This window comes from Falco rusticolus, chromosome 7, assembly GCF_015220075.1.
Source record: "Falco rusticolus isolate bFalRus1 chromosome 7, bFalRus1.pri, whole genome shotgun sequence".
NCBI classification, from domain to species: Eukaryota; Metazoa; Chordata; class Aves; order Falconiformes; family Falconidae; genus Falco; species Falco rusticolus.
This window is the reverse complement of record NC_051193.1, coordinates 2,125,842-2,138,531: the sequence shown is the minus strand read 5'-3', so window position 1 is coordinate 2,138,531 and position 12,690 is coordinate 2,125,842. Positions and strand designations below refer to the sequence as shown.

The following is a 12,690-nucleotide window of genomic DNA, read 5'->3' as shown; positions in this document are numbered from 1 at the left end:
CAGGGTCCTGTTTGCCTGTAGGGGATGGTGTGGTGAGAGCTGCTGCCCTTCTGGAGGGGAACGGCAGGCGGGTTTTGTTGAATTACTGTAGAGGATCTGCCCTGGGTTGCTCTGCTAACTGCTCTTGTGCAGCACTTGCTTCCCACGTGCTGCCAGGAGGCATTGGGTTATCTTCTCCCGTGTTCATTTTGTTGACCCTGGTGCAGGGACAAGCTGAGAAACCCTCAGCTCAGCTGGCTTTGGGAGTCCATCATGCTGGCTCTGTGCTGCTCTCTGAAGGCTTTGTGCCCGCTGAGCCAGGGAAGTGCTGAACCTAGAGTGATGCAGGAGGTGCTGTAAGGGCGAGCTGTTCCCTCTGAGGAACTGGGCAGAGGCAAGGCAGGGTCCCTGTTCTTGCAAAGTGGCGCTCAGCTCCCTCCTTGCTCCCAGTGCCAAGAGTGTGGGTGGTACTTGAAGCTCTGCTGCTCTTCTGGTACCCTGCACAGACCCTGTTCCTGGCATCTGGGAGAGCTTTAGAGCTTGAAACAGTGCCTTTTCTCCAGGAGAGCTGGATCTTTTGTGAGGCTGAAGCACAGGGATATCTAAAAATGGTCACCTGCTGTTGCAGCTGCTCTGTTGCTGGGCTCTGCTAAGCAGGTGAGTCCCACTTAGCAAACCTACTGACCCGCTCGTGCTCTGAGTAGTGAGGATTTACAGGTCAGGCGCTTGTCTTTCCCTTTCATCTGCTTAGAACAAAGGCCAGGTGTATTGAGGGAAGAGACTTTCCCAGTTGAAAAGAAGCAGTGGAGTAATTGATGTCATCTGGAAGCATGGAGTGATGGGGGAAAACCCAGCCTGTAAGGACAGGAGGCTGGGGGGTGCTGGGGCTCACCCCCACAGCCCGCTGGGGTCTCTTCCCCTGCCAGACCACCTGCACTGTGCCGTATCTACCTCAGCAGGATGAAGGGCTCTGCCCCTGTCGGTGTCTGGACCCCAGGTTCCCCTGAGCTTCTGTCACAGCTGAGGGTTGGATTGGCTGAACTGTGTCTGCCGGCTTACTCTGAGTGGCCTTGGCTCTCACACAGAAGGGCTCGAGGGCTTGTCGGTGCTGTGATGGGTGTAGCTCTGCCCTCGAGCAGTTCCTCTCCGGCAGAAAAGGCAAAGCTGGAGCACCTATTCCTCAGGTGACCCATGTTTCAGCTAGAACTTGAGTGGCATTTAACAAGCTGTGGTTCTGACTCAGCTGCACTGGGAAGGAATAGCACTGTGGTTGGATATTTAACATGCAGATGCTAGGCTTCCCTCTGCCTGCCTTGTTTCTTTGGCTGTTTCAGTTTCATCTAATCTTTAGCCAGGCAGAGAAGCAGCAGCTGGGTTAAAAAGGTGGATGACTTTGCTTGGTTGTTGCTGTAGTAGCAGTAGCTTTAGTCCCCTTACTTTCACTTCCTTTGCTCAAGACATTCGGTAAGAGAACTTGCTGTTTCTATTCCTGCTTTTCTTGAACCAGGCTGCAGCTTTTCTTGCCCCTTCTGGGTTTGACCATTAAACTGTAGACTGTATGCACTGAGCACGGTGTGTAGAAATATTCAAGTCTTCATCACAGGGTCCTTGTCTGCCGCTCTGCTGCTGTGCCACTGGCTGGAGGGCACTGAACCAGGTGAAGATGTTTTTGCAGGGATGGCGGCTGGAATCACATCTCTATTTGCTGCTGGACAAATCCAGGAAGCACCAAGACACCGGTGCGTTGCCAGCCATGCAGCAATAGGGTTCCCCACGTTTAAGCAAAAAAAATTAATACAGTGAGCAGTATTGCACAACACAAGGGTACAAACCCTCAGGGAAGGAAAGGGATTCCCAGTCCCTACTTGTGCGGTGTTCAGGGCACATCAGGCAGCTCTGGGCTGTGTTGGACACAGTTGAACTTTACGGTGTGCTTGCTTTCTGGGGGTGAGAGTGGATTTGGGCATTTGGCAGGCTGACTTGTGGAAGCACTGGCCTCACCCATGTGAAATGCATCTTATGTGCAGGTGTGAGAAGGGTCTGGGTCCCTTCTTCTCCCCCTTTCCTCACATCACCAGTTAGTTCAAAGAATGGAACACTTTTTTTAGCTGTGTTTGATATAGTCTCTACCCCCAACCTTAACCACCATCTTAGGAACTGCCCACGAGTGCTGCTCTGGTCACTAACATGTGATGATCACTGCACTGTCACTGCTTGATACTCCATTTGTGACCTAATGTTTGTAATGACTAATTCCTGCCACTACTGGGGGATGCCCTGAAATAAAAGTGCAACTATTCATGTGTGCTATTCGTGTGCAGCTGTTTATTTGTCCGCTGTTGCGCTAGAGCCTGACACTGCAGCTGGAGCAAGCCTTCCCGCTGCTCTGCGCGGTTGAGGAGCAGGGACGAGGGGGGGTCAGTCCGTGCACCCTCGCTCTTTGCCCTCCAATGCAGCAGAGATTCCTGCTGCTTAGTTTCCAGTTAATTTTTCAACATTAAGGCAAAGCTGGGAGCAAGAGAACCCGACACCTGCTGACAAGGGAAGTATCAAACAATAAGAAACACTTTATTTTAACTTTACAACATATAAATAGACAAATCTGTGCTTTCCAATGTAGTTTTTCTTCCCCTCCCCTATGCCCAGGGTCCTTGTTGCAGTGCCCTGCCTCTGAGAGAAGAGAGCAAGCGGGGCTGAACTGCCGTGGCTAAACCGATCCCGTATGTACAGATCCAGCAGGCACCGCACCCTCCCCAGCTGTCATCTGCTCAGGTCGCGGCTGGCACCTCGGCCACACAGCATCCTCTCCTCTGCAGAGAGGCCAGCAAAGAAGGGATGCAGGAGGGCTTCCGAGAACGTGATCCTCTGCGAAGGGTCAAATTCCAACATCCTCCTCATCAAGTCAAAGAGCTGCGCATGCTCCAGTGAGTCATGCAACATGTACGTCTGAAAAGAGAAGGGGGGGGGACAGAGAGGGGTGCAGCACTCTGGTAGGACAGGGATCGAACCCCAAGGCCCTAGTTCTGTGACACAGCGAGGCAAGGGCTGTCTCCCATCCCGAAGTACAGCGCCCCTCCAGTGCCCTAGTATCAGTCCTACTTCAGCCACACCAATAACCTACTGTTAGCGCAGGTGAGAGTTTAGGACTCTCTAAAAGCCCGTTACTACAGGAAATTCCCCTCCACACACCCCGCACCGCTGATGCGGGAAGGGAACGGCACGGCAGCTCAGCCTCATGACACAGCCAGCTGGCTGCAGAGCAGCACCTACCCGCAGGGGCTTGCAGTTCTCTTGGACGTATCTGCCGTCAGACGTGTTCTCATCCCATACCAGGTTCCCGTTGTGGAAATATTTTTGCTTCCTGCAAAGGTAAGTAAGGTGGTTAGTGGGACATACTTCCAGCATGTCTCCCACAGTTACATCCATGTAGGTGAGACCCAGTGTGAAGAAAGAGGGTTGGCATCCTGAGTAATTAGTCACCAAGAGCTGACTGGACTGTCTGAGTTCAGGAAGAGGTTCTTACCGAGTTTTGTGAATCATGTGAGATGGAATTGGCCCGAGGATTTTTTCCATCATGACAAGATGCTCACGATTCTCATGAGTCTGCAAAGGAAAAGAGCAATGGTGCATTAATTCAGAACTTGCGAGCTCTGACGACGAAAGATCTGTCACCTATACAAGTACAGGGGAAGATGAGACAAGCCTCCCTCAGGAATGATGCAGGTCCTGCCCACCTCTGCATCCTCTCATTTTTCTATTCATAGGCACAGTGAAGAAACCAGAAGAGATCTGAACCTTGGCCTTCTGGCAAGGCACAGGTCCTCACACAGAGTTTTCCTGCGCTTATTTTCAAACTCAGCTTCTGACTTTTACTGCCTGATCTGCCTTTTCCTTCCCTTCACTGAAGTTTGAGCCTTTTTAGACGTTAAGGATTTTTAGGGTACAATGCCTTTTGCAAGAATCATACCTGGAAGAGCGTGAAGCCGCGGTAATACTCAAACAGAATGCAGCCGGTACTCCAGACATCACATGGCTGCGCCCAGCCCAGCTCTGCAAAGAAAATCAAGTTAACTTCATGCTCTCAACAAGTCCCACCAGATTTCTACTAGTTCCTCGTTGAAACTGAGGGGACTACACAAAGACAGATCTCGAAGTTATCTGTGCGTTTTCTGGTGCTGCATGCTGGCAAGAGGACTGGCAGGGAACAGGTTGCCCCCAAGAACTAGAGCACTCTCAAGCTGGTTTTCCTCTAGACAGCATCATCCTGCAGCATTCCTGGGACAACTGTTCTCCACCCCTCTGCGGCTCCCGAAATCCCAGCAGTACTTACCCAGAATCACTTCTGGTGGACGGTAGTGCCGGGTAGCCACAATAGTGGTGTGGTGCTCATGATCGAAGGTGGCGCTTCCAAAGTCTGCCACACGAATGCTTGTGTTCCGAATGGATTTCTCCTCGCAGCTCTGCAAGCAAACAAGTCTTCAGTGCTTCTAATAGCTGGGTTAGGATTACGCTAGGCTTTGAGAGGAGCTCTCTGACCCCAGAGCTACCATGTCTGCACTACTCATCGGAAGGATTATAACTGTGAAGCTCTGAGCTCTTTACGTCTCAGATTGGCGTTAAGGAAAGCCACGGAACACTCCGCTTCGTGGACTGGAGCCACTGAAGCAGTCTTAAGGCTTTTAGAAGACATGGGAGAAAGAAGAGGCCTGACTTACGGTTTGTTCCTATTAAACAGACTTTTAAAGCCCTGTGGGGCACGTACAGAACAGGGAAGATCCAATTTCTGCAGGGAGGGAAAGGCAGGCTATTCCTCGTCTATTCACTTCTCATTTGGACGCACCTTTTTCTCATTGTACAGAGTGTCAAAATCCGAATTGACAAACAAGATGTTTTCTGGCTTGAGGTCAGTGTGAGTCAGCTGGTTGTCATGTAAAACTGCACAGGTGGCAAAGAGGAGAGAAAAAAAAACCCCATATAAGGAACCACGCGCTGAAGCACCCCTACAACTGCCCATCAAAGCACCAAGCCAAGCCCTTCTCAGCTCCCTCCCGACTCATTCTGGTGAGACATCGTCGCCTGGCGAGGCTGGCCCTGGGTGACTTACATCTCAAGGCATGGCAGAGCTGGTAGGCCATGTGCCGGATCTGAGGGAGAGGGTATGGCTGGAAGTTATTCTCCTTCAGGAACTCGAAAGTGTTCTTGCCCAGAAGCTCAAAGGCAATGCACATGTGGCCATGGAAGTTGAACCAGTCTGACATCAGGACACACAAGCTGTGCAGAGAGAAAGACATGAGGATTAACCGTCGTTCAGGGAGTCGACAGAACAGTCATCCTCCCTGTTTCTGGCTACTTCAGAAGTGGTTGGTGAGCAAAAGCTCCGAGCCAGCTGACTCAGAAGCACAGTAATCCCTCTATGTACACCAGAGAGACACTCCCTCCCCACTTTGCTCAACCACCTCTAAGGGAGAGATCTCCAGTTCAAGTGGGACAAGGCAGCAGGTGGTTGTTAGAAAAGTTTTGGTTAATTTTTCCTCACTGTGACCTAGCACGTCAATCATTAAGAGTTTTAAGAAAACAAGTGTTCAGTAGAACTAGAGACAGACTTCTTCCAAGACCAGAGAGAGGTTTCCCCACACACAGGAGCCAAGCCCTCAGCCCGTGTTTCTCTAGACATCACCCAAGCAGAGCGCTTATCTGCAAGGATGTGGTACTGACTACCCAGGAGTCTCGTAGGAACTTACAATTTGTTCTCCTTGTCCTTCTCTTTGATTTTTTTCAGGACATTAATTTCCAGCCTGGCTGCTTCTCGGTACTTTCCAACATTTTTTATAATTTTCAGTGCCACTTGAGATTTGCCTCTGTAAGGGAAGAGACAAAAAAATGGAGTCAGACAGAAAAGCCCACATACACACATCCTCAGTCCACAGAAAGAGGGCACATCCCAGTTACTCCCGTCAGGTCTTCATGTGTTGAAATGTTCTATCATTTCTGGGTCCCAACAAAGCTCTCAAGGTCTGCCAAAGATTTATGCTGCTTGACCGGCAGTTAATTTGAAGCGAAAGGTTATTGCTTGGTAACACTCCAAAGAGAGCTGCAGACAGCTCTGCGAGCACACCATTTCCTGACACAGCAGTCTGTAAGGTCACCGTGACGCCAGCAGCCACCTCCCCTCTCCAACTGTGCCAGAGAGATTTCTGAGGAGGCAGGAGATCCCAGCAGCTCCTATACTAAGTTGACCCCCACGGCTCAGAGCCAGACAAAAGGTCAGGAAGAGGCAGGGGTCAAGTGTAATCACAGGAGAGGTTAAAAAAAAAAATAAAAAAAAAATAGAGAGGTACCCCAGCAGATTTAAGAGGTCACTTTCCCCAGCTGCCTGGCCCATCCCTCAGCCGGAGTCCTCTGCAGTAGAACAGCCTGTGCCGGAGCTCTCAGCCACTGAACAAACTCCCCTGCCTCCCTTCACACACCAGCCTGCACACTCGGGGCACTGAGGTACGAGGCCCCTTCCCACCTGCTATGAGAAACAACTTCTACCACAGCGACAAGTGGAAGGTGACAACAGTTCGGTCCAGTGGAGGCCCAGGCAAAACTGGCAGCACTAATCCTGCCACGCTTGCCAGCATCTGGGCTTGGTGCACATGGGACAGACGAGTTATCTGGAAGGGAAAGATGCCTACCTGGCATGGTCCACACACTCCACCACTTTGCCAAAAGTGCCTTCACCAAGGCTGCCAACAATTTCATCTAGGAGAGAAAACAGGAGTGGATGTGAATTCAGGGTCTTGGCGAGAGCTGAGGTCCTGCAATTTCACAGCAATAAAATGTCAAAGCAAAAAATGTCACTGCTACGCTCTTTAAAACTCAAGTGTCTATTGTCTGCCTCAGGCAATTTACTGGCCAGTCCATTTATAAGCAATAAAACACTAGAGACCCCTCCAGTACAATACGAGAGATCTCGTCTAACATGGGGATAGAAAGTAGAGAGGTAAAGTTTTACGAAAGGTGGCTGTACATCGCTCTTGAAGCCAATCGCCGATCCTGCACACCAGGTGGCCTTCCTTGTCATCTTCCACGCTCCTGCTGCGCTTACTGCTCTGTTGGCTTCTCTGTACACACCGCCCCCCGAAACGGCATACGACCAAGCGCGCACAGCGGGCAGTTCCGAGTGGCAGGATTGTGTTGTCATTCAAAGGTGGAGATGACGGTGCGTCGGTGGTTGGATTTTCCAGATCCCAGCATTTCATAAGGCACACAGCATATATAACGATAGGGATATTGCAAGGGACACGTCAAGACACAAACTAACTTCAAAACAGAAAAGTAATCAACAGCTACAGGTATGTAAAGAAAACTCTCTCATTAGCTACACCTCTGGTGCCGCCGCCTCTTAGGCAGTAAAATGCCCCCCTCTTCTCTGAAGGGAAGCAGCAGCTGGGAAGCTCCAGTGTTAGGTGGCTTGGCTTGGCACCACCGTTCCCCACAGGAGCAGCTTCCTCCGCAGCACCAGAGGATGCTGCCAGAGGCACAAGAAGAAGGAGGGCTTTGCCAGAAGAACGTCATTTTCTCCGCTGGCAAAAGTGATGAAGGGTATACAAGCTGTCAGTTTGGACAAGCTGTCCAGTAGAAGCCAGAGTAGCAGTTCTCCCTCTGTGTAGCCTGCTCTTTTGTACCTCAGTTGACAGATCACCAGCTACCCAGAGCCGTGTCCTGCCCCGGCTACGAACCAGCCCTTCCCTTCTTGACAGAACCAACTACGATGCTGATCCTAAATCCAGACGCCCGACGGGCTGCAAACAGACCTGGTGTTGTGCATTGGCCTTAGGATGCAATTTTAAGCCTGGGAGAACTTCAGGAACAGGCCAGTTAAATTAATCCCCGGGGAGCATTTCACTCTGCTTCAGGTGCCCACTAAAGGTTCGAGGTCACATTTACCTCTGCTACTGCTAGCTTCTACTGGAAAACCAGCCGAACATTCCAGAAAGGACCCAGGGTCCACAAAGCGAGCTGTCCTAATTCCTGATCTTTTTCTATCCAGCTTTAAAAATAGTTACAATCTCTACAGCCGAAGAAATTAATACAAAGCTCTACACTTCCACTCCTGAGCTTCTATCAGGCTTCTCTTCTGTGCCCCTCACCCCCCAGCTAGTCCAAAATAATGAGCTACAATCAAACCCCAAAAGGTCAGCTGAAACGGAGGAGAAGGTAGAGAGGACAGTTGAGACAGCTGTGAGACTTCAAGGGATTTGGATCACGCCAGCCCAAACCTGTACACCGTTATCACACACACACAAACCGCACTGGAGCATTTTCATCATAACCCTGGCTCTGCCTAAAACTAAGAGAGTCAACTGGAAAGAAATAAAAGGAGGAAAGCAACAGACCGTCAGAAGTTCCCAGCCATGCAGATATCCACTACAACTGCAGGGATCAGGACTCGGTCGTTTAGTTGTAGTGACATTTAAAAGCGACAAACGTGTGAAAGATGGAAACGTTCCTTACAGGAGAGAAGCAGTGAAGCAGAGACCTTCGGTCCGATACCTCACAACATTTCCAGGGTACTCCCAGTCTCGGGACCAGCCTCCCCACCCAGTTCCAAATATTCCCTGTTAATCCTTGAAAGGAATACTATGTTTCAGGGTGGAAAACAGGGAAGTTTTCAAAGAAGCTGAAATCCAAGGACACTTGTGTGGAAACAGGCAACGAGGACACGTGCGTACCCTCAGAAGGTGGAAGCCTTTCTCTAAGTACAGTGGGACAGGGGTTAATAAGCACAGGGCTAACGACTCGGAGAACTGGCTGATTGATCCCATCTGGTACAGGATCCTGGCACACAGTCAAACCAACGTGCCTTTGCAGGAGCGCTCCGTACCACCGCTGCATACCAAAGCCCCGAGCAGCAGCGGCGGTACGCAGAAGTGAAGCCCCAGCCACGTATAAACCTGAACAATGCCCCATCCCCAGCAGCCAGGCTGGCCCGCGGCCAGGCGCGCCCCTGTTAGCCTGTCACGTGTGTGCCATTTGAAGCTCTCCCGCATCCCCTCCCCAGCCATAAAGAATACGGCTTCGTTTCCTCACTATTAAGGCTGCAGGGGCTGGACTGGTAAAAACCAATAGCTACAAATGCTTCCTACTGAACAAGACACAGATTTCGGACTATACATTCCACGTAATGAAAACACACACAAAAATGGGATCAGAGGTACTCACCCAGAGTGTTCAGAGCTGAAAGGAGGTAAGAACAGTTAAACCCCTGAACAATCCTAAACTCATTCTGGATGCTACTCACCGAGGAGGCACTGCTACAAGACCTGGTCCTGCGTTTCCGGCAGTGATGCTGATGCTTCTTGGGACGGTGCTGCTCTCTGCCTCTGGATCGCCGCCAGTTTCGCGAGCGGGTCGAGTAATAATCCTCTCCAAAAGACGGGCTTCGGTCTTCAAATCTGTAGGCATCACTGTCCCGTCTGTATCTCCTGTGATAAGGCATCCTGTCATGGCTGTAGGACAAACAACAATGCATTTATAAGCCTGGAAAAGCAGGAAAGACAGAATCCTGCTGAAACTTAAGAGCTCTTGCTCCCACTCCCTGGTGGCAGGGAAGAAACAGCTAGCGCCCCAGCTTCAAACCACCCCTCTGCTGCAGCTCCAATGCTGGCCGCTTCTCAGATGAGAAAAAGGAGAAAGTTTTCAAGAGAAAAATAGTGCGGTACTCCCATGTTCCAAGGGGCTGGGGGGGAGACAACTCACTTGGAGCTCGATCTGAGCTGCCTACCTCATCTGAGCCACCCCTGCCACCATACCAAGTGTTTTTCTAGCATCGTTTCTCCTCCCCCAGGGAGGTCTCTCATTAGTTCTTAAGCAAACGAGAACTGAGGCCAGCAGCAGTGCTCTAGGCATCACCCCAGGGGGGACTGGAGTCCCCTAACCACCAAGCCTTCTGTGTACATATACACACAGCCCAGCTCAACACACCATTAGCGAGAGCTAGAAGGAAAAATTGGTCTCCACAGTATAGTCAAGCTCCTGCACCTCTAGCAACAACTGAGCTCTGCAAGTATCTAAAGGAAACTCTTGGTCAAGCTCATCTCTGCATCAGGAAGGGCCAGAAGACCTCAGACAAAGCTCTCCTGAGGGAGTACTTACAAGCTGGCATCGCACGCACGGTTTTAGGTACCATGTGTGCACATTAACGATAAGAGCAACTCTCCCCGCCCCGCGCTCAATGAGCAAGCATCTGCAAGCTCCAAGTGCCTCAAACTGCAGTTCTGCAGCTCCTGCCTTTTGCTCTGCGGGTCCCACATGTTTCCTTGGCAGCACTGTTGTGGTACCTCTCAAACTGGACGACAAAAATGGTATTGCTTAGCAGTGATTCCATTCCATCACTTCTGCCCCCGAAAGCACAACAAAGTCTTTTGCACTTAGCCCTTGCAGCTGGTCTAATAAACCAGCCTCCACCACAAGTCTTGCTTTTTTCTCACACATATTGAGTGAGAAACTGCATTTTTGGTAGAAGATGTCACAACCTGGAACTAAGAACAGCACGTTGGCTTTCCAAGGACAAACAGCAGCATTCTGGGCACGTGCCGGGCCAGGTTAATGCCATCACCCAGCTGACAGCAAGAGCAATGGCTTCGCCAACCAAGACCTCGCTGCAGCTGCATCAGCCCGGAAACAGGAACCTGCGTTGTTTGTGCTTCTCTGCTTTAGCAACAGTTAGCTGTCTCGCCGACAGCTTCACATTCATCTCCTCTTGGGTCAAGAATACAATGTCAAACTGCCCGCTGAAAGCAGTGGCTCTAGGTCACCACTGAACTATCCAAAACACAAAAAACCCAAACCCCCATGGCTCTGTTCCAACATCAATACTCCACTTCAAACACACCTTGAAACTTCAGTGTTTACTTTCAAGATACAGAGGAATCAGAAATGACAACCTGAAGGACTCAGCTACAGAGGAGACCAGGGAACCTGTGAGAGGCTCAGAGTCTGGAACTAAAACGGCAAAAGCCTGTGTTCATCCAAATCTGTCCTACCTAACCCATCAGATGGAAAAATGGGAAAGCCCACTGGGTGTTTCACAATCCACTTCCTTCAAGTAAACAAAAGCCAGGCTCAGAAGAGAAATTAATCTGTAGAACATTTCAGGAATTTAAAGATGAACTCAGCTCCCTTCTGCCTGCACCTGCCCTGTTCAACCACTGGCCGAACCAGTGGAACCACACCAGCTCCAGTACCACCGAGCAGCGAGGACTGCTAGCCTGTTTTGGTCGAACACCACGACATGTCAGCACACGGCTCCCCATCAGCGTTCCCGCCTCTATTCCAGAAACCTCGCCGCAGCTTCTGTTATCAGAGGCCTTATCCACCCCGCTTCCAGTACCTAATTGTCCCTGTGGAAAGGCTGAACAAAGAGAGGATCAAAGGTAAAAATCCAGAGTCAAAGCAGGAAAGATCATTAGTGATGCTCAGATCCTTTCTGACAGGATAGGCGAGGGAAAAGTGTCGTTACTTTCAGTCTGGTTTGTAACACTTTCAGAAGGAAGTGGGTCGTTGGGAGAGAAAGACTTTAATGCCTGCACAGCATTAGAACCGGGAAATGTGATTCCAGGGCAGGCTGCTCTCCCTCATTAGTATTAAAGACGTGGCTTTGGGAAGAACTTTTGGCTGGATGCAGCGGCAGAAATGCATAAGGAAAGGCACACGCAATTAAGCCCTTTACTTCCATCTCTGGGATTTACAGGTCTAAAGCTGATCTGCAGTCAGGAAATGAAAGCTGCCAGCGCTCAGCACTTGCTCTGAAACACGAGCAGAATTGAGGACGAGGGTTTATTAGATAACCGTCCCTGCTCGCTCGCCCCGCCAGGGTGGCTGCCGGCGGGCAGGCTGTCCCCCCGGCCTGAAGCCCCCCGTACCTTCTCGATCGCGACCTCCTGGCGAGATCCCTGCGGGGTGGGTACCGCAGCCTCCCCTCGTAGTCTCTGCTGCGAGACCTCTTCCTCTTCCACCTGTGTGCCAGGTAGCTCTCCTGCTCCGGGGACCGGTATCGCTTACAGTGATGCATCTGGGGGGACAGGGGGGTTCACAGCCTGTCCCCCCGCCCCGAGGGACCCCAGCCCCCCTGCCCGAGGGGTGCAGGCGCAGCCCCCCGGCGTGCCCAGGGAAGCCGGCCCCTGCCCACCCGCCTGCCCACCCGCCGGCAGCGTGGGGGGGTTGCAGCCGGAGGCCTCCCCTCAGCAAGCAGGCCGTTAGCAGTTACTGCCCCGGTGCCCTCTACAGACCGCCCCGGTGACCCCTGCAGAGCCCCCCCGGTGACCCCTGCAGAGCCCCCCCGGTGCCGCTCGCGTTCCCCGGCTGCGGTAACCGCTGGGCGGGGCGTGCCCGGCTGCCCCCAGCCCGTGAGCTCCGGGCCGAGGCCCCGCCGCCCGCCCCGGGGCACGGTCCCCGCCGGGGCCACACGTCCCACAGCGGCGCGCGGCGGCCCGGGCCCGGGCCCGAGCTCCCAGCTCCGGAGCGCCGGGCCGGATCCCCGCCCCACCGGGCGGCCCCGCCGGGCGCCCCCAGCCCCGCCCCGCCGGGCCGGCCCCGCTGGCTCACCGCCCCTCCGCGCCCCTCCGCTCGGCGGGTGCGGCCCGGCCTGGCCCCCCCGGCCCCGCAGCGCCGACGTTGCCGCTTCCGGTTCCGGTGCCGCCCGCCCCGCCCCGCCCCGCCCCGCCC

The 12,690-nt window shown here is 52.4% G+C and overlaps 1 protein-coding gene across 2 annotated transcripts; it reads right to left on the bottom strand.

The window, feature by feature from the left end:
• Window positions 1-2,526: 2,526 nt before the first annotated feature.
• On the bottom strand, window positions 2,527-12,690 carry CLK3 (CDC like kinase 3). 2 transcript variants are annotated; one of them, XM_037395414.1, is made up of 13 exons: window positions 12,571-12,690; window positions 11,889-12,037; window positions 9,266-9,473; window positions 6,992-7,085; window positions 6,657-6,723; window positions 5,721-5,837; window positions 5,084-5,250; window positions 4,820-4,914; window positions 4,310-4,439; window positions 3,947-4,029; window positions 3,503-3,582; window positions 3,250-3,340; window positions 2,527-2,925 (listed from the first exon to the last, which is right to left on the bottom strand). In XM_037395414.1, the coding sequence occupies exons 2-13, from the start codon at window positions 12,035-12,037 to the stop codon at window positions 2,740-2,742; spliced, it is 1,467 nt and encodes a 488-aa protein (XP_037251311.1). In that variant the 5' UTR covers window positions 12,571-12,690; the 3' UTR covers window positions 2,527-2,739. The 2 variants fall into 2 exon arrangements, with proteins under 2 accessions (XP_037251311.1, XP_037251312.1); XM_037395415.1 differs by lacking the exon at window positions 6,992-7,085 and having other exon boundaries at window positions 12,571-12,628.

What these genes read in the sequence shown, in the direction of transcription:
- CLK3 (XM_037395414.1), bottom strand. Translation starts at nt 12,037, where the DNA reads ATGCATCACTGTAAGCGATACCGGTCCCCGGAGCAGGAGAGCTACCTG. An exon ending in CTTGTAGCAGTGCCTCCTCG is followed by an intron (nt 7,086 to 9,265) that starts GTGAGTAGCATC and finishes CGGTGTGTACAG; the next exon opens with AGAAGCCAACAGAGCAGTAA. An exon ending in CGATTGGCTTCAAGAGCGAT is followed by an intron (nt 6,724 to 6,991) that starts GTACAGCCACCT and finishes TTTCTCTCCTAG; the next exon opens with ATGAAATTGTTGGCAGCCTT.